Source organism: Lissotriton helveticus, chromosome 3_1 (genome assembly GCF_964261635.1).
Source record: "Lissotriton helveticus chromosome 3_1, aLisHel1.1, whole genome shotgun sequence".
NCBI classification, from domain to species: Eukaryota; Metazoa; Chordata; class Amphibia; order Caudata; family Salamandridae; genus Lissotriton; species Lissotriton helveticus.
Genome location: NC_136061.1, coordinates 748506895 through 748528518, shown reverse-complemented (window position 1 = coordinate 748528518; position 21624 = coordinate 748506895). Strand labels below are relative to the sequence as shown.

Sequence of the window (21624 nt, the reverse complement as noted above, 5' to 3'; positions counted from 1 at the left end):
TTAATGCATTTTCAAAAATATATACAATACCAATATGTTAGCAATTCAAGTAACCTACTTCTAGGGGTATATTCCATGCCATGTACACATGGCTCTTGAATTCATCCATCCAAACCTCAGCCACTCGTAGGGCATTTCTCCGGACATGGGCTGTGAGGTCTTCTGTATATGGTTTGTGTGCTCTCTCAATGTGGGCAATTCTAGCGCATGGTAAAACCTCAACGCTTCCTCCACACTGCCAGACCTGGAAAGCACAACACATATTTGAAATTTTAGTCTTTTCATCACATCAAAATATCGTATAGCTTTTAAACTATGAGTTTGCACGTCTAAACGAACATTGAACAGTCAAAAAAAGTAGGCCCAATGTTTACCCATGACTGAAACTTAGGGTCACATGGACTAACATTTCTGTTTGCAATTTCCTAAGAGCATATTTTTGCGATTCACTATTAGGAAATCGCTAACAGCTATGTACAACAGTGTGTTTTGGTGTTTGCGATTCCCAGTGGGTCGCAATTGACCTACCTCGTTAATATTCATTAGGTAGGTCACAATTTGAGGCCCATTGGATATTGTTAAGAACACAGGGATGGTGGCTTTCTGCGGACAGCAGACCACCATGTCTGAGTTTGCTTTTAAATAAAGCAAAGGTTTTTGGGGAAATGCAGCCCATTTTCCTTAAAAGAAAACGGGATGTGTTTCAAAAAGAAAAATTAAAAGTAGTATTTTCATTTTTTAAGACCATTGAACCCCTGCCTCCTTTTAAAAAACATTTTCCCATACATTCCCAAATGGAAAGGGGTCCCACGGGGTCCCCTTCCCAATTACAGATGGGTTACCACTAAATTAAATTTGGTGGTAAACGCAAATTTTTTGTGACGGCATTTCGGTCACAAAACATTCATACATACCACTGCGAGTTGCTATTAGGAAGGGACGCCCTTAACACGCCCCTTCCTAATACCGAATTGCTGTTTTGCAATTTGGTTATAGGTTACAGAAACGCAAAATAGGGTTTGGTACATAGAAAATTGCTTTTTACCAGTTGCAAATTGGGCCGTTGCGTGAGAGAAAAGTCTATGCACATGTGGCCCTGATATTCTTCTCCGAATCATTTTAAAAACATGATGGCAGAAAGGACAGGTATACAGATGGAGAAACTGCATTATCAAATAATCACCGGCATGACCAAGTCGCAGACTCAACAGTCATTCCAAGAATGAGATACACTGTAAGGACTCTGACCCCAGCAGTTTGCAACCCATCTGCAACATTATAAATGACACTCCAAGCACTAACACTACATTTCTAGCATGGAATGTGAAACTGGTGCTGAATGGACTAGCCAATAGGCTGATTAGTTTGTCCTTCAACAATTATTCAAACCACACACTGAAGGAATTTATCTCACTTTTTTCACTTTTGGGCCCATTTGTCTGAGAATTACGCTTATAAAATATTTTGGGATGATCAGAATTACTTTTTCTGTGCCTTGCATCCTCACCCTGCAGCTGCATGCGTTTAGGCTTGAACTGTGCTCAACAGGTTATGTTATCAAGACCTGATTCATCGCTGTCACTCAAGAGTTGCTTCCTAGCATTGTGGGAAATTAGGTACAGCATTTCAAAGTGCTTAGAAAGAGCCGAAGTGCTGTATGAAGCATTAAATACAATGCAACTTATTACTATTAGGACGCTACTGTGTCTCTCCTTCCACAACCAGGCTTTAATCTTCATCGGAATGGCTCGGATGTACGTTGTTACAATGCATGCTTTTACCACGCATGCTTTTACAACGCAGGTTTTTCAACGCAAGCCGTTACAACGACTTGCGTTGGGGGGTGCTGGATAGTGAATATTTTAATTTACTATTCCAACTCCGGTCCCCGTGGATAGTAGGGAAGGTGTTGGATAGTAAATTAAACTATTACCTATCCCAGAGCGCCCCCAGCGCAATTCGTTGTATTGATTTGCGTTGAAAAACCTGCGTTGTAAAGGCACTGCGTGGTAAAAGTTACGTCGTAAAGGATGTTTCCCGAATGGCTCACATACCTGCTGCTAAAACTAAACAGATAAAGAGAATGTAAATTGCTTCCTTATAATAAATATGCTACTTTTATATTAAACATATATCAGCAAAACATTTTAATGACGTTTCTTAAAGTGAGTGAAATATCATTTTGTTTGGCCTGACCTCTGCGTCCCCTATATTTCATTCTGCTGTCTGATTTACTTGGTAGATAGCGAACATTAGTAAATTTCTTTAATTGATCTTTGATTATCTTCTGCATCTTTTTTCAATAAACTTCCCGACACACTGGGTGGACGGAGCCATGGTTCATAATGTGCATTATCTAGCATTGGGGGTGAGAACAGGGGCGGCCTTAGGCATGTACAAGCTGTGCACCTGCACAGGGCCACCAAACCCCAGGGGTCACCACGCCAATATATATCCTTAATATAATAATCCTCGGAGGATGGATACACATTTGCGTGGCGGCCCCTGGCAGGGATTTGGCGGCCTCCGGCTCTTTTCCACTTCCAAACACCCTGACCCCCCCACCCCTCTTCACTGGCCTCCGCGCCTGCGTTCCTCCTGGTTCCTGATTGGCTTCTTTTTTTCCCTACCCACTGCTGGCCCGCTGGTACAGGCGTATATCGGGGGGCTCCGCCCTGCCCAGCCCCCCTCTTCCGGGGCCCCCTAACTACGCTCCCTGCCCAGGGCCGCCATGAGCCTAGAGCCGCCCCTGGCGAGAAAAGTAATAACTCTGATTGTGAGAAACTGGTTCACTCAGTTCTGCTTTCAGCAAATCTTTCAGAATTACTTGCAAATCTCCTTACCCTATTAATGAAGAAAACAGTGGCTTGGAAACCTTTTACTTGTATGTCGTTTGGTGAGGATACTTCATGCTCAATGCCAACCACAAAAAGAAGACTTCATATGGTAACCCAAAGAAACCCTTTCTAACAGTAAATACACCTGCCAATAATCTTCTAAGAGAGTGATATATTTTCGAAACGATCAAAGTTCCTAATTGCGTTAAAATGATATCAAAAGGTATACTAACAGTATGTATGACATGCACGTGCTAGTTCACTATGACATTATTTGCTGCACTTCTACTTTCAAAAGCCTTACTTCCTAATACTATTGATTTCAAATGTTGTCTTCCACTTTTTATTTCAGTAAAACTTTTCATTTGCAGCCTTATAACATTCCCCCTTTTGTGTTCATCTGTTTTACTTGCATTTTTATCTTTTTCAAACCCACTTTTCATTCTTTCGTTTATTGTAACCCCCTAGCTTCCTCTTTTCCTTTTGACTTTCACTAATTTTTTTCCATTTGTTATCTTCATCTACCATGTCTTTGGGTTTTATCTATGCGGGTTTTTAAGTCTGGCCTTTGGAGTGGCTTTATCTGTAGCGCAGCACAAGACTATAGTTGTTTAAACAAATTCATACAAATGTACATCCATAGAGGGCATTTTAGTCAGTGGGCTGCAGCCATCACATTTTGCATCTGACAACCACAGCATACTGCATGGGGCAGTGGGTCAGGCCTCCTTTTCCATTGGCTCCGTTCACTTTGAGTGATTGCACAGATGCCTGTGCACATTGTACACATTCACTTAAATATATATTTTTGCCTGCAATGATAAACCTGGTTCCAAGTGTGGTTTTCAATTACAGTTAGTTTTTGTAATAACTTAAAATAGTGGCTATTTACTTTGCCTGCACAGGGGTTATCTAGCTAGATGGTCATTTATTTTCTGTGTCCTTTTAAAGTGATAACGTGTTTAGGTGATAGTGTAATATTGTGGCTACCTCCTATTTTAGTGCTTGGTTAGGTGGTGATTTATTCTTAAATACTTTAGAAATAATAATAATAAAATGCCTAGCACCACTAAAAGAATTTTAAATGTAATATTTTTAATTCAGGGACATGGTGGAAACATTTAGTTCACCACGTTTTCTTTTCTCTCTTATATTTCTGTGGCAGGCTCTTGGAATAATACATGTAATACGAAAATACCCAATCCACTAAGTTGCCAGGGCCAGACCTTTTGACTTTGTCAATGCCTGTGTTTCTTAAGGCGGTACCCACTTTTCCCCCTTTCTTTATCCATATTTTTCAATCTCATGTTTCCAGTGTTTAAAACTGTTACCACATCTAACTTTAGTCTTTTTATCAAAGTAGTAATCTCAGAAATAAAAATGTTGACTTTTTTTTTTTAGGCATTACCTCATTAGTGCCTGTTGCTATGACCAATATGCGTAAAGCCTTGACCTTAAACTGCTTAAATGTGTTGCTGATTGCTATGCAATTTTAATATTCGATCTAGAATTCGTAAGCAGGGAAATCAGTGAGAGACTACGACCTTTCTAATTGATGTACAAATAAAATTAAAGAAGCTGATTCAGATTGCAGAATTGATCTTTATTTAAAAATATTCCTGATTTCGTTTCTTCCTTGTTTCTTTCCTTCCTTTCTTCATGCCCTTCCTCAAACAAGTCATCAATTCGTGTATTGATTTTATATAATTTTTTGCTTAGCATCTAACACTGCCTGCAGTGAATAAAATGCGACTGCCAAAAATCATACATACAATGTCCGAAAACATAACCCAAAAATCACATTTAATACAAAAAGACGCACTAACCCAATCACTTCAGACAAATACTTAGGGAGACATTTTGAAATAATCTCTCTTGACAAACAAAATGTGAATTCTACTACAAATGTATTAGTATTATAAATGCCTTTATCTATAACTATTTCACAAAATTATCCCAAGAGATCTTCTTACTCAGACCAGTTCAGGTTTACAGTGGATTCAAAGTACGATGTTATTTGAGAGGTTTGGCCTTTCTTTTATATTTCTGCATCCAAAAAGGTTTTGCAGATGCAGCATAGTCACACCATTATAACATTCCCTCTTCCTTGCTCTCCACCCTTTTCCATTCCTCTGTGTCATCATTTGCAGATTCACTGAAATTTGGAGCTCTCGCTTATAAGAGACAGAAGTCAAATCAATAATTTTAAAGTCAGAGAAAAAAGCGACTTTATGTCTTGTTGTGAGGGCACTGTAGAGCATGAAATGATCCATGACTAGAAAGATTCTGGAATGATAAACACAGCGGTTTGCTGAATCAGCAGTGACATAAACCTGCCCAGGGCATGAAGAGGCATTTTAATATCAAATTGGATGGAAGTCAATTCGAGCAAACGAGTGGAGCAGTCATGCTGTAAGACGGTCCAAATGCTAAAAATTGGGACGGAAGATGCAGTGGATCAGATGACATCTGTCTCAGCCACTTAGGGAGAAGTATTTCTCTTTTATGCACACTGAGGTTTAAGAGCATCAGCTTCGCAGCTCAAGCAGAAATATGCACACTCGCGCATTATTTTCATTTTATGTGATGTCTGAAAGGAAGGCAGGAGTGCTTTCAGAACGTGAAGCTCTGACGAAAATTCATTTTTTCGAAAATGCTAGCTGGCATTCTTATTATAGGTCTTAAAAAATCTGCAGAAGGAAACATGGTAGGATTTCGGAAAGTCTTGGATGTGCACAGATGTTTGTAGGCTTTGATTGCCCATCTTGTAGTGGAACAAACTCTCCAACCTTTGACCGGGAATCTGAGAGATTGTATAGAAAACAGGCTGAAGGGAAAGGTTACCGCAAAGCAGCCGGCAGCCCCCATCTCAAAGAGGCCTCTGCTATAGAGAAAGAGAAAGAAGGAGAGAGAGGGCAAAGAATCCACTTTTATGTCAACTTCAAAAATGAGATAAAAATAAATGGTGTATTTACAGGCAGATGGACAGGCTTTATCAATTCTGTGTAAACTAGGAGGAAGAACACATATACATATGAGAAACCAAACTCACCACGGTTTAGTGTTGTAGAAGATTGGGATGAGTGCTATTCAGTCTGCGGACCATAAATCTGCATTTCTGCTGTGTGCCCAACAAATTGCATTTATTATCGATGCCAACAGTAGCCCTCACTGCAATGATGTGATGTGCATCAAGTATCTGCTGGAGAGTTGTTTAGCCACATTGTGTCACCTAAGGACCTCATTTATTGTTTGGTGGGCTGTGCACCATCCCACTGGTTAGGTTGATGCAATCTTCTCCGTGCCTCTTATATCTAGAAATCCCCACCCGCCTGGCAGAGTTGGTGATGAAAGTGTATCCTTAGTATGGTACGTGCACTTTCGTCACTATTGAATAGGGCTGTTAGGTTTTTTCCAGACCAAATGGTATTTTTATTTCTCTTGAGCAACAGACTCCCAAAGCATGGGGTTGCTGCAGAAAATAAAAAGAAAAACGCCCCAGATCCACAGCGGCTTTTCTATCTGGGTGTCAAGGACATTTTTACATTTTCCTTCTCAGGAATGGCATGCCCTGTACAGTGGTCGTGGGAAGGACAAGTCAGTGACATGTCCTGCTTTGGATGGAATACCAAGTGAAGTGTTTCCCAAGGTAGAGCCAGCCGAGAATTTGCTGTCAGAAACCCAGCAGTTCCCCCACATCTAAATGATGATGGGCAAACCTCAATTAATGGCAATGTACACACCTTTCCAAACTCTAAGTGAGTTCATAGGGATTAGTTGGTAAGGGGGTAAACCCTTGAATTGAAGGCTTACACTCAGGGGCGGCCCCTCCACTAGGGCGGAGGAGCGTCACCCCACTGCTTTCTCACAGTGCGAGAAAGACAAAACATAAAATGGTAATAACTTTTGGTTATTATCATTTTCTGTTTCGTTGCACATTGCAGGTGGGTGGGCAGAGCAGCTAGGGCAGGGCAGGAGTGGTTTGCCCAATCCTGAGTGCGCCAAGACTGTTAGGTCGGCCCTCTCGGGCCACCCAAACCAGTCATGCGCACTCTACCCTCCTCCATATAGGCTGCATTGCAGCCTACATGGAGAACATGCCATCCCCTACAGCCCCTGGCTGAGTGGAGTCCAACCACAACGCTCCACTGGTGCATTATGATTAGCTTAGGGGAGGGGAGGGAGGCTGCCTGCTTCCTATTCCTGTTCCTGTCGGAGGCAGGAGAGCAGGAGCAGTGACGACGCAGGACCCGGGCCAGCGGAAAGGTAGGTTTAATTTTTAGTTTTATTATTGACCCCCCCTGCCTGCGTGACCCTACGCCCAACCTCCCACCCGTGAGCCATGCCGGCTGCTACTGCTTACACTCACACACATAGCACAGTCATGGAAGATGGAATGGATCAGAATGCCTACAATTTACACGGTTGGATACAAATTAATTCAATGCCAAGCTACCGTAAGGGTAGGAAGAAATATAACTTAAACAAGTCAATTAAGTTACTATTATTTAGGTGAAGTTTGGTTTGTGATAGTAATTAATTATTAGATGAGAAATTGTCCAGTTAAATCAAATATCATTTGTCGGTTTCAAGTGTTCAATGGCAAGGAATATTACAGATATAAAAGGCACTAAGGCTGACACCAAAGATGCTATCTCTTTAAACAGTGAAGACATATTGGTAATATTTTGTGGCGTTTGAAATAGTTCTTGAAATTAATAAACTAGGGGTCAGATGTACGACAGTTTTTATCAGTTGCAAAAGGAAAATCAGGTCGTTTACGACTGCTAAAAAGAGTTGTAATATGTACACACCCTATTTTACGAGTTGGTAAAATAAAGTAAAATAGGGTTAGTGAGTCACTATTAGGAAAAGGGGTGCCAAGGGCATCCCTTTCTAAAAGCAAGTCACACTGGTATGTTTGATTGTTTTGCAATTGCAAATGTGGTTGCAAAACAATCACAGTTTCCACCCACTTCAGGTAGGTGGTAGGCCAGTCGCAAACGGGAAGGGGTCCCCATGGGACCCCCTTCCACTTTCTGAATGTATGCGAAAATACTTTTTACGAGCAGGCAGTCATCCAGTGGACCACCGGCTGCCTTAAAATATGAAAAAAAAATGTTTTACTTCCTTTATTTTCAACGCATCCCATTTTCCTTTAAGGATTTGGGGGGAAAAGTTGCTCTATTTAAAAAGCAAACATAGATATGGTGGTGTGCTGTCCCCAGCAGGCCACCATTCCTGTGTCCTTGCCCATTCCCAATGGGTCACAAATTGCAAGCTACCTCATAAATATTGATGAGGGATGTCATTTGCAACCCCATTGGGAATCGCTAAATATGTCTAAGACACCATTAGTACATTCCATTTTGCAAGTCGTAAATTCAAGTGGCATAAAATCGTAATTTGCGTCCAGCAAAATGGAATGGTTGTACATCTGGCCCGAAATGTGTTAATAGAAGATCTTATGTTGTATAGCTCTCGTCGAGAGCTTCTATTATGAATATTAGAGGGCAAATTTACTAACACTTTGCACTGGGTTTGCATCATAAGAATGGTACAAACGAGTGCAAAGTGTAGAATTAGGATATACTTTCCAGAGCAAAATATGTTTTGCACTGGAACGTAGGGCTAAAGTAACACAAAGTGGTGCTATTTGCTAGCTATTATTAATGGGGTTCATTATTGGTGGTAAATACGTTTTCACATACAACCATTCATGGGTTTGGATGCAAAGCAAAATCTACTAAAAATGATAGGTTTGCAAGAAAAAAGAATTGCTCTTTAAAGAAATGTTTTCATTTCTTGTAACATTTTGAACATTCCATGTGTGCTGTACTGTAGATCACACATCCGATGTGGAAAATATGTTAAATTATGTCAAAGCATTGTATTTTGTAAGGGAAGGATAATCTATTGGTGCAAATCCTATGCTAGACATCACATACAGACATTTGCACTATGGTGTATACATGGCAAAAGCCAGGCTCGAAGAGAGAAAACAGCACTATATCCTAGTGGAGATGGCCCTGTTCTGTTCTCTCCCAATCTTGCAACGAAGCATGGCGTTGCGTGAAATGTTCATAAATCGCACCCTAAATTCTAAATCTGGTTATTCACTGCTATTATGTAGCAAGAATGGGTTGCAACATTGTTGTTATGTCATATAGGAATGTCAGGCTGAACTGGCCGGGTTCCCTATGAGCCGTTCAGTGCAGCACTAGCTCTCATGTAGCTTTGGAAAGGGAGCACGTCTGAAGGCACTGAGGGTGGGGGGTGGCAGGTGGCCAGATAGTTATTGTTTTTGAGATCGAGCCTGGGTAGCGAATGCGCTGCTCTATGAGGCATACTGTATTCAGGTATGGACTTGTAGCTCGGCCCACTCTCCGGCCATATTTTTCATTGGCTCGTTTCATTATCCTTTGCAAATGTTGGCTTCAGATTTGTTAATTCGCTTGTTGGAATACCCTGCTGGAACTCCTACTACCGACCGTGGCTGGTGAGATCGGGCTCCCACAGCACCACCTCCATCTACCTTTCCTCTTTGTGTTAGTAAGGAGGCAGTTGCAGCACCTTACCGGTCACACGTTTCAAAGTACAGAAGGCTGAAGGGACCAGTTTTTCATGGGCCATCTGTCTCCTGCGGGCAGCAGGAGAAGCTTCAGCAGCATTCTTGATAGCCCCGGTAGTGATACAGGCAACAGGAGCAGTTCCTCAAAACCACCCCAGCGGCAAGCTGGCACTCTCAACAGCAGTTTATTTAGGAGATTGTTACTACTCAGACCGCTATGAACGTTTCTATTTGTTAGTATCTTGCAGTCTGCACGAATTATTCTTGTATGTTTGTTTTTATCAGGGTTGTTACCATGGCTATGACCACTGCGTTTTATAAAGTGCTTGCTCTTCCAAACATAAAGAACAAGCATTTGTAATGCAATAGGTCTAGCATTTCCAAGAGTTTGAGTTATTATTTATTTATTTATTTATTACATTTGTATGGCGCAACAGCTACCCTGAGGTTTTCCCGGTGCCTTGGATCTGTTTAACTGAACAAAGAGTACTGTGGACGCTACTGATTAAAAAGCCAGGCTTTGACTCCCCTCCGGTATTGGAGGTAACTAGGTTCCAGACGTAGTTTGGGTGGAAGAGAATTCCACAAAACTGGGGCCAAATAAGTGAACGAGCGTCCGCCCAAGCGTGCTCGTTTGAACCTGGGGACAACAAATTTGGCTTGTGACATAGACCGAAGAGTACGGGAGGGCAAGTATTTCTGGGCCAGTTTACATAAATAGGTAGGTGCTTCCCTCACATTGATCCGAAACATATAGCAGAGTGCTTTAAATTTCACTCTATTGGCGGTTTTCAGCCAATGCAATTTCTTCAAATGTTCTGACATGCTTGTACGCCCTGGGAGATGAAGGAGCAACCTAGCTGCGGCATTTTGAATAACCTGAAGACGGTTAATAGTGTCTTTATTAGATCCTAAATAAATGTTGTTTCCGTAGTCTAATCTAGAACCTATTAAGGCCTGTATTACTGTTCTCTGTGCCCCTTCCGGGAGTTGCCACAGTATTTTCCTCAACCATTTGAGGATTGCAAAGCATGTTGAAGCCGTTTTAGCGGTTTGTGCACGCATTGACCACTTGTCATCAACTATTATCCCGAGGTTGCGAGCAGATTGTACCGCAACCAGGGTCGGGCCCATTTCAACTGGCCAATGAGTGGGGCCCCAAAGATCCTTATGATCACCAAAGATAAGTAACTCTGTCTTTTCCCCGTTCAGTTTTAATTTGTTTGAGTGCAGCCAATCAGCCATTCTCAGGAGTCCAGAACGGAGAGGAGAAATACTAGATTTGTCTGTAGTTGCTAGGGAGAACACTAATTGCGTATCATCCGCGTAGGAATAAATAGTAAGGCCCATTTCTTCAGCAATTTTAGCCAGTGGGGTAACATAAATATTGAATAATAATGGACTCAATATAGAGCCCTGGGGTACCCCATAGAGGGAGTTCAGGATATCAGAGGAGTTGTTTTTGGAAAAGACCTGAAAAGTCCGATGTGAAAGGAATTGTTCCAGTCACCTTAGTGCTTTCCCTCTTATTCCTATGTCCTCTAAAGTCTGAATCAGGGTTTTGTGGGAGATGGTATCAAAGGCGGCACTCAAATCTAAAAGAATGAGTGCCGCTGTGCCACCTCCATCCAGTTCTTTTCGGATGGCTTCAGTAACCCCTAATAGGGTTGACTCCGTGGAATGGCCCCTTCTAAACCCTGACTGAGAAAAGTACAGCAGATTGTTATCGTTGACAAAGTCAGCTAGTTGTTTATTTACGTGCTTTTCCAAAATTTTCGAAAAAATTGGTAGTAATGATATTAGGCGAAAATTAGAAAAAATCTCTAGGTCGTCATTTGCCTTTTTCAGCAAGGGGACTACCATAGCACGCTTCCAGTCATCGGGTACCACAGCTTCCGCTAAAGAAGCGTTTAATAAAGATCTGATTACACCCAGAATTAAAGGATCCAGCTGCTTTAGAATGGACGCAGGAATTGGGTCTTGAGGTGAGCCTGATCTAATGCTGTTAAGTACTTCTACAAAAGTCGTGTTGTCCATAGATTGCCACCTTGTTAGTATGTTCTCCGGGGAATTCACCCTTTCCGCTCTCTCACTGGGGAGAGAGACAGTTGCTACAGAGTCTGTGGCCTCATCATTTTTGCTAAAATTAGAATAAATCTTAGCTAATTTCTCATTAAAAAGTTAGCTATGAGATTGCATTGCATAGTGGACAGAGTCGGGGGTTCAGGTTGGTGAGCCGCACCTGCCAGATTTTTTTAAACTTTAAAAAGATGCCAGGGTTGCTCTGTGCGGCTAAGATGGTATCTTTAGTGTAATTACCCTTAGCTATTTTACAGGACAAATGGTAGGCATTAAGCGCTTGTTTATATATTTGCGTTATTGGCATTGTAAATGGCAATGCCCTTCATTTATGTGTTGGTTTTTAAAAATAAAGAAAAGGCATTGCAAATGCTTGTTTATTTTAGATTTTGGACAGGGAGGAGAGGCTATATTTTGTATGGTTTTCAATATTACTCCTCTTTCCCGGCGTAGTAGCTAAAGGCAGAGACAGATGGCTTTGGAGGCTATACCTAATGTGGGATTTTAGATGGGCAAAAATTGAATAATGGGGATTTTTTTTCACCTCAGGGTTCAGAGTGACATCACAGACAACGTGAGCTTTTCTCTCATTGCCATTCAGAACCCATAAGCAAAAATCAATCCCCTTATTCACCATTGCCCATCTATAATTCCTATAATTCTGTATGTTTCTGCTAGAAAGTATCTCACTACAAGAATATGACACACTACTTCTGTCATCCTAACTTTTGAACATATGCCTTAAGGTAACTAAAGGTCACATCACATCTTATTATTTTGCGTTCTATTTTTCCCCATGCAGGGACAGGAAAGAGAAAGTCTAGGAGGGCCCTGAAAATGAATGGGAGCATTTACTGTTTACTTGGCATCTCTGAGTCAAACGTGGTAGTGTGAATACAGTCCTTTGTTCTGACAACTGTTCCTATCGTCTTCCCATATTGCTAATCCCTGTAAGGTAGCCAGTTGTTTACAATGCCCCTGCCATCCATGGCCCAGCAGCCAAGCCAATTGTCCTCTGGGGAGAAGGATCATTAACTGCGCCAAGGAAGTTGTACTGAACTCTGGACAGGAGATAGGTGGAAACACTGGTTTTAATCTAGGTTTGGCTCAGGCAGCGCAAACGTTTTTTTAAAATAAATAATATAATTGAAGAATGTGTTATTATACTTCTAACTAAGCCTATAAAATGAAAGCAGCTTTTGGGCATTTAGACAGAATTTTTTTAATATTTGCTATTTTTTATATATTAAGCACCTACTCATGTGGCCAATTTTAGGGGTGGCTATTAATATATGAAAATTAGGTTGTGCTAAACGGGGCTTCTGGAGACAATTATTTTTCATGTATATGTGTTGTGTAAATACACACTGCAGGGCAGTTAAGACATTTTGCTCCAATGCTACTTTCTCTGCCCTCTATCATGGTCTTATATAAATATGAAACAACCCAATGTGTGAAACCAATTTTAAGAGTACCATTTAGGGGCAACGCAGACACACTTTGGCACTGAATAGCAGTGTCATATGGCACAGAATGCAAATACCAGCAATAAAAAGCAAAAATCAAGGTGACCCCGCAGAAAAGGTGATTTTGCTACAATTTAAATTGACTTGTTTTTGAAAAGGTCCTGTTTTTCCGGTTGTCTGTGTAAGACACCACACTGACATTGGATGTTGCTAATGAATCGAGAAAAGCTTTGTTCTTTTGTCTGTTACTGTATGCTGCAATACCTCCAGTTGTAGGGTTTTGGCGACATTTGTGTACTAGTGTACTTCACGGCCTGTTCTGTAGTTGGTATAATTCGGTCTGTTTTGTTCTGGTGTCCTGCTGACATTGTCACCTGTGTTTCACAACCATAGTTTATGAGTGCTTCAGCTTTCTTATGAACACTAAAATGGAAGTTTGCAAGGATCATTGCTTACATATTATGAAGGTCTTGAGCATTGGTATTCATACTCTGAATAATGCAATAGAACTGTAGAACACTCAACAACCAAAATAGACACATACATATATTAAGAACCTTCCTTTCTGCATGATTATTTTGCCTGACTAATGTGGCTCCTACACCCATGCCAGACCAACTCTTGGCTCTCGCAAAGCTCAGTCCTGTCTTACTATTCAATGCCTACTTGTCTTATGTTTACTTATTTATTAATTTATTTATTTCCAAAGTGTCAGTTTGCTCGCAAGCATCTTGGCACTAGGAGTATTGAATGAAACATTGAGAATGAAGGGACTTTAAAAAACAGAAAGGTTTTCAAGTTCTTGCTGAACTGTTTAGATTTTGAAAGGCGACAGAGGGTCAGAGGAATGGAATTACAGATGAGAGGAGGTGGCTTAGCACTCTGGAAGATATACTGCCACATGTGGTTGAAGCGAGGAGTATCTAATCGAGCAAAATAAGACAAAATCATTGTATGCGAAGTAGGCCAACATTTTCCAACTTTATCCACTCACACGAGCTGTAATGAAAACCTATCACATCACCTCCTCATAACCATTTCCTGCTTCAGGATGTTCCTGGTGAGGACATTCTGGATGACATTTGAGGTGACAGGCAGGAATGTACAAACGGGAACTTTAGTTGGAGCACCAGGTTGGGATAAGAGCAGGACATCTGCCGCAACTGCTCATAAGCGCAAGTCCCGAGGGACACTGATGCTGGCTCTCTCTTCTATGACTAGCCTCTGTAGTCTAAATTAAATAATCAGAGTTGTAAGTTTTCGAACTATGCACCCTTGCCCAACCCTATTCATAACAAGCTCAGAGTCACGAGATCCTGTTTCAAAATGAATAAAATTGGAGTCAACCCACTCATGCTGACTTGCTTACATCTTCTGAATGCACAAATTTGTTCAAACTTGAACCGACTCTGACCAGTGCGCGTCATTCTAGCACAGCACACATCACTAATCCCCTAAATCAAACTACAAACAATGCTCCATAACAAAACTCATCCCTGACAGCATCGACCATATGTACACCACACTGTACCTCACCAGAACACTCAAACTTGAACCACAAAACAGAGTTTCATTTTGTACGACTCATTATGACACCACATTATAATACTTACCATCACAAAATACAAACATATACCCACCTTTCAAACCACACAAAGGAACAAACTAATATACTACCCAAATAACTGAATAACATATCCACTACTCAAATTACTTCATATTTTTTACTATACTAATTTTCAACCGTAATACTTTGTGTTCCGGAGTGGCGTGCTACTCGCCTGAAAAGCGATTCAACACCCATCAGGGGTAACAAGTGCTATATGAATGCAAATCTCTCTTCCCCTTTTATCCCTCCGTTAACCTTCTCACTCCAAGTAACTGACTAATATCCACCACTGAAATTACTTCATATTTCACCATATTAATTCACCACTAATCCTTTGTAGGCTTCCTGAAAAGCATGCGTCTACAAGCGCTATATAAATACAAACCTTTGTCCTCCTCTATCCTTCTGCTATCATTCTAAATCCAAATAACTAACCCATTCACCACTTAAAATGTACTTGCATGTTTCACTATACTTATTCAACACTAATCCTCTACGGGTCCCGGAGTAGCGTGCTACTCGCCAAAAAAGCGCTTCGACGCCTTGTCAGGGGTAGTAAGCGCTATATAAATGCAATTGCAATACAATACAATACATTCACACTGCCACACTTACTATAACTTAAAACATTATAGAACCTTATATATGCCCATTCCACACAATACCAATGATGACCATACCAAGATACAGCACACACAGCACACCAGATCATTCAGCCCAGATAGTCAAACATTGCCTTACTGTTCCACAATACAACCCTACATGAGGGTACACCACCACACACTGTTTTACACAGTACTTGGCTACACCATATAACATCACACAGGCCTAAAATAAACAGCCTACATCTGCTTGCCACTCCTCTCGATACATTAGAAAATAACATATTACTACAAACCACACCACTATTTTTGCGGAAATTTAAAACCCAATATTGTGGTAGAACACCATGGGGTAGTATGCATATTTTAAAAACGCAAGTCACTGCTATAATGTATGTTGAGCGATTTGTAAATGATTGTCTTCATACACTTTACAAAATAAGGAAGAAGGAGCTTTGAATAAGTGTGTATTATTGAAAGCGTTCTCGCAAATTTTATAATGAATCAAAATCAACCTCTGACAGAAAAATAACGCATAGATACAAAAACATATTGAAATGAAATAAAGTTATGATAAAATAGTCCACCGCAATACCCAACCAAACAGGCTTCGGCTGTGGGAAGGAAGAGCAAAGGCAGCAGGGTAAAGAGTGCATTTTTTAAACAAGTTCAGAAATTAGAAAGTGTAGCTTTGCTAAAAATTATAAATCAAGAGAAATTTGTTCAATGTCTATACCAAGAATTATAAAGTAAGCAATTCAACTAATTCAGACGTGCTTTAGTTGAAAAAAAGCTTTCTTTGGCTACAGGTGACAATTCTTTCATCTACATCTGAAGTGTGTGTGAGGAGGATATGAAGGATGGACGAATGAACGACGAGGACGTCGCAGTTAGCCTAAGAGGTGAAAGGGAAGGTTTGCTATGCTATCCTTTCTTTTTAGCTGGTGCTACAGATAACCAACAACCATAAGCAATTCATCCCAGGCAAGCTCTACAAACATTGGTACATCAAAGTCAACGAATTATGGAATAGAATGCAGCATCTGCTCCTGCCAGTGATGTAACCATTTCCACGCATCACGTTTTTGCTGTCTATGAACATTTGGAGCGTGCTCAGCTGTCCAGCTATATTACAATGCAGCAAGCAATCAGTTAGCGCCCACGTTCTAATCAATCTGATTGGCTAGAGAGATTCCAATTCTCTACAGCATGTGTAATAAAAATGATTAGCACACGATCTCATCGAATCCATTCTGCGCGCGGGGTGGGCTGGGCAACGCACTTTTTTTAACTTCCACGTGCGTGCTAGTTTAAAACAGGCTGCTTATCTTGGAAACATGCTCGGCTTAAAAGAAAAAATGCCAGAGAATGTAATTTAATGCCTCCCTCAGAGCAGGCGCGGGCAGAAGATGAGGAGAGGTGGGAAGAAGACACACTTTGGATTACAGCGCGAGGAGTGTTTATTGGAAAGGGACTGAAGATGACAAATGCCCGCGACAGTTATTGATGGTTTCTCCGTGTGCACGGCTTGTTTACCAGATGCGATATCTTCCTTCATTCAGCAGAATTGCTCGAAGGCACGGGAGCATCTCATGACAGCAGATTTTTTTTAGCATCTTACCAAATGAAGTGCAGCAGCTGGCCATTACTCCTTTCATTTAGAGGCACAGAGAGGGGAGCTGGGACCAGAGATATCTAAAAATTTTGAATAAATACAACAGGCCCAGGAGAGCACCAGGACATTTTCCCACAATGAGACGCTGCTCTTATTCCATATGTTTGATTGAAAACTGCTTTCTCACATGGTATTTGCTGTGTATTGAGTAATCGGATTGGCCAGGGTTGAATTGGGATCAAACATAGGCCCGGGCACCCTAAAAAAAAGGGCCCACATCTGTGAATTGCCGCTTTTCGCAAAACACAGCTTCAGTGTTTTAAGTATTATGAAAAGAAGCAAGGGGGTGTTCTCTAAAAGAGGCATGTTTTCTTGACTTCATTAAGATACGAATATGCAAGTGTTGCCAGGGCTCTTTGTGCATGGATTAGTTCACAATGGTGAACCACACCGGACTATAAGTGAGGCCACTTCTGCTCAGGACCCCTGCTCTATCTGCATACACTACTGGGCCGGCCCAGTCAGAGACTGGGAGTGACACCTCGGTAATTAGAGGGCCATCTGCCTCCTGAAAGGCGTTCAGGCCCACACTGGGCTGCTGGTGGCCTCTGAACAGCACACGCACAGCCTAATTCTGCCACCACCCTGCCCAAAAAAGCAGCCCACAGCTGCAACTCAGATACCGGCTCATCGCCCATTGCCAGCATTGCCAATCCAACCCTGAACGTGCCCGGCAATATTCAACTCTGATATTGTAATGTCTTTGCTGGCTGGCTGCTGGTGTTGACTATGGGCCTTATGGACTACCGCATTCGCTGTGGCAGTCTGACCATCACCACACTGTGGATCCGCCCGCAGTATTACAATTGGGGAAGTCAGATCACCAAAGGACCGCTGCGTTCACCAGGGATCCAGGATGCTGCGGCAGTCGTGCAGCTGTCAGAAGCAGGAATATGCTAGCAGTGCTGCTGCAGCACCTCCAGGCAAATTTTTAGTTGCACTCTCACCACCCTTTTATGGGTGGCAGAGATTGAACTAAGGGTGCCCTAACAGGGCCCCTGTGCCGCTCCTAGGGGTGCATGTAGGGGGGCACATGTTGTGCTCCCTAGAATTGCACCCCTGTTTCTGCATGGTGAAGTATGCATGCCATCCCAGGCAGGAACATACTGCAGGAGCTATCACAGCAGTGGGCAGCATGTTAGGCTCAGAGCCTATGAGCCTAACAGCCCACTGCTGTGAGACTGTGGCAGCCCACCTGCCATACCAGGATTAAACTCCTAATCAGGTGGGTGGGAGCACCACGTGTTTGGTGTTTCTCCAGCAGACGGCGCAGTGTTGGCACCGCTAGAGGTCCTCCAAAAATGCTCTATATGTGTGGACAGGAAGGATTGTCCGGAGTAAATCGTTCTGGGCATTTGTGGCCATCAAAAGAGCAAGAATTTGTGAGCCTGATTTACGCAAAGTTTTTCTTACTTGCATAATTATAGTCTTTGTGACTGCAAGCCCCACAGTTGTAATGTTTGTAAGGACATTATGAGATGTTTGTGGTGAAGAAAGTCCACATTGAGACCACTTATGACTTATGAGTTAAGGGTGGCATGAAAGAGGCACCATCTGTCCCCCTCCTTGAGACTTGCAAGGATATGTGTTAACCATTTGCCATATCACTGTGGTGGGAGAGCATTGAAGAGATACTGATAGCAAACGAGGGTGGTAGCCATTGATAAGTGGATGCGCACCGTAAGAGATAGCTCCCACCTTATGCATGTGGGCAGCATGCACTGGGGGCAAAAACTGCTGAATGCCACCTTACATGTACTTTCGCCATCATGCCGATTATTAATACTCTGTCTCTTATCCCTTATCTTGTCAGTGGCGGCAATTCTGGCATTCTGAAAATGCAAATATGAGCTCTGCAGCCCCTCTTGTGTATCCATTTTCAGCCATTCGGAGCATTTCACACAGGAATGTCTGCCTCATTCAGATACAATTATAAGTGAAGGGTAGGATTGTGCGAATCCTTCTGAAATTAGGCTTTGCGCAAGGACAGATTAGTACTAAAGGGATGCGGTGGCAGTGCAGCGTTGCGATAAAAAAGATACTGAATTCCACCAATCCGTTGTGCACTATGCCCCATTTTCCGTTCAGATCCCACACTCTGAGTTTTGTAGTTTCCTCATTAGTGGTAATATACATCTCATTGGAATAAGGTAAATAAAATGAATGTGCAGTAAATGCAAATAGTGCCTCCATAGTTTCACGAGGGGGAGTATGCTGTGCAGGCCGCCGACAAGGCGGGGTGAGCTAAATGCTTACAATTAAGATATGCTGTGATCTCACAAGATCAAATTACGGCAAGGCCTTCCATTCTTTTGAGATAATAAACAGTGCTAATAAATTAGGTTATATCCTCAACTTTTACCTACAGTGCTTAACTCAGAGAGGCACTTTAAGAAAGAAAATATATTATTATTGGTGAGTAGTACAGACAGTCTAGCCTCAGCCTTCAGATGGGTAGCACGATTGGTAAGGAGAAAGGGGACGGAGCAGACACTGGGCCACATGTATTAACCAATTTTGAGATAGCAAATGGGCTGATTCACAAAATCGGCCCATTGTGAGTGCAAAAAAGCCTTGTTACATGTATCAACACACATTTAGTGATTCGATAACCTGTTAACAAATCGCAAAATGGGTTTGCTATTCGGTATATGGAAGGGGCGTACTTAGAGCGTCCCTAATGAGGTAGGTCGATTTGCTACCCCCTAGGAATCGGTGTATGAAACTCAAGGAATTTCTGGCCACATGCATCAATCTAGGATTTTGCATTTCCTAAATAGCGAAAATTAAGGAATCGCTATTTAGGAAATGCAAAATCCTATGCATCAAGAAATCCTAAAAGTTTTTAGGATTTCTTAATTTTCGGTAATTGCGATTCCTTAATTGCGAATCGCAATTAAGGAATGGCATTACATTGATTCCTATGGGCCTAGAGGCCCATAGGAATCGATGCCGTTTTGCATTTTTTTTTTTTGCACTCGCAATTTGTTGATGCATTGCAAGGGTGCAGAGGGGGGTCCAAAGGACCCCCCCCCTGCACCCCTGAAATGTATTTTAAAGTGCATGTTTCACACACACATGTCCTAAGGACATGTGTGTCTGTAAGATGCAAGTTTAAAAAATGCATTTTTTGCTTTTTTTAAAATTTTCGCAAATTAACACGAGGGTCAACCTCGTGTTAATTTGCACTTCCTATTTCAAAATTCGCAATTTTTAAAAAAAATGATGCATTGCATTTAAGGATTCGCACAAATGCGATTCCTTAATTGCATTTGCATTTTTAAGAAATGCAAAAAATAGCGAATTTTGACAATCTGTTTCATGCATTCCAAAAACGTATTTAGGAAGTGCAAACGGCCGAATTTACCGATTCGCACCGTTTGCACTTCCTAAATAGGTTGATGCATGTGGGGGTTGATACATTGGAAATAGCAATTACCTAATTGCGATTCTTAGAAAATCGCAATTCCTAAATTTGATACATGTGGCCCGCCACTGTTCCGAAATGGGGTCAGGTAAAAAGGGCAGTGCTCCTCACAGTGAAAGGTGATCGCTGGAGCGTGACACTTCCGTCGTTTAGGAAGTTGGTAGTTAGAAAGGGATCAGGGATATTGCGCTGTGAAATTCGTCTTCAGTTGATGAATATTTTTCTCTTAGAAGTTAAACAGAAGAAAGGAAAAATGGGAAAAAGTTACCTTTTTTAAAGAAAATAATAAAACGTCTCTTCACTAAAATAACGTTTGCATTGCCTCAACAAATGCTTGGAATAAACATGAACAAAAGGGTGCGGATCGGGTGTAATAAAATGCACAGTCTGAACATCCTCTGTCTCTGTCGTTTGAACAGAAGGCACCAAGCATCAGTGTCAGTGGGAACAGACTCACTAAGGCGAGTACGTCAGAGCACGCAGCTTGCACATTAGAAATGTCGAATTGAAGCACATCTGCTGCCTTGTGTGTGGGAGCACTCGGAAAACTGTCAGTGAACAGTTACAAAGCAGAATGATAGAACAAAAATGGCTAAATGTCTCTAAATTATTCCCTCACCGGACAAAAGAATCTGTGAGTGAGTGTCATCATAATACGGAGGATGTTCAGTTCTGTTCTCTTATGCTATGTGTTGTGTATTGTTAGGTTATGCGTTATGGCATGTGTTATGTTTAACCTCTTCCATGCTCATGACGGTTCCCGGCCGTCATGAGTCACAGTGGGCGTGTGCTGATGACGGCCGGGAGGCGTCATGACCACGCCCGCGATAGGAATGTTCAGCACTGCGGCGGAATTCGCGCCGCAGTGACGAGGTTAATGTTATGTGTTATGTTTTGTGTTGTGTAATGTGTAGTTATAACACAACACACAACACAGGTGGTGTGTTGTGTTGCAACTAAGGGGCTGCTTCAGGGTTTGGGTCTAGATGCTTTTTGGGGAGCGAAACTCATTTAAAGAGGTCTTGCTTACTTGCTTTGCTCACTCACTACAGTTCATGGCATGTATTTTGCCTCAGAACTTTCAAAGATCAAGGGCCAGATGTCCGATGAGAATTAGGATGTGCAAACGGGTTTGCGACCTGTTTGCGCCTGCTAATTCTGATCGGTTCATGTACACACACTATTTTGCGAGTCGCAAATAATTAGCTACTCGCAAAATAGTGTTTTGTGACTCGCTATTAGGAAGGGGCGTTCCCTTCCTAATAGCAAGTCACAGCCATGTACCAATGTTTTGCGACTGCAATTGTGGTTGTAAAACACTTGCAAATTACCAACCCCTTCAAGACGGTGGTAATGTA

The 21624-nt window shown here is 41.9% G+C and overlaps 1 protein-coding gene across 2 annotated transcripts in view; it reads right to left on the bottom strand.

Annotated features, from left to right (window-relative positions):
- GALNT18 (polypeptide N-acetylgalactosaminyltransferase 18) overlaps positions 1-21624 on the bottom strand; it is a 1871693-nt gene that overhangs the window by 490073 nt on the left and 1359996 nt on the right. For both annotated transcript variants that reach the window (XM_078680939.1, XM_078680940.1), the window contains exon 7: positions 59-244. In XM_078680939.1, the coding sequence (XP_078537065.1) occupies positions 59-244 (186 nt within the window). The remainder of the gene's footprint in view (positions 1-58; positions 245-21624) is intronic.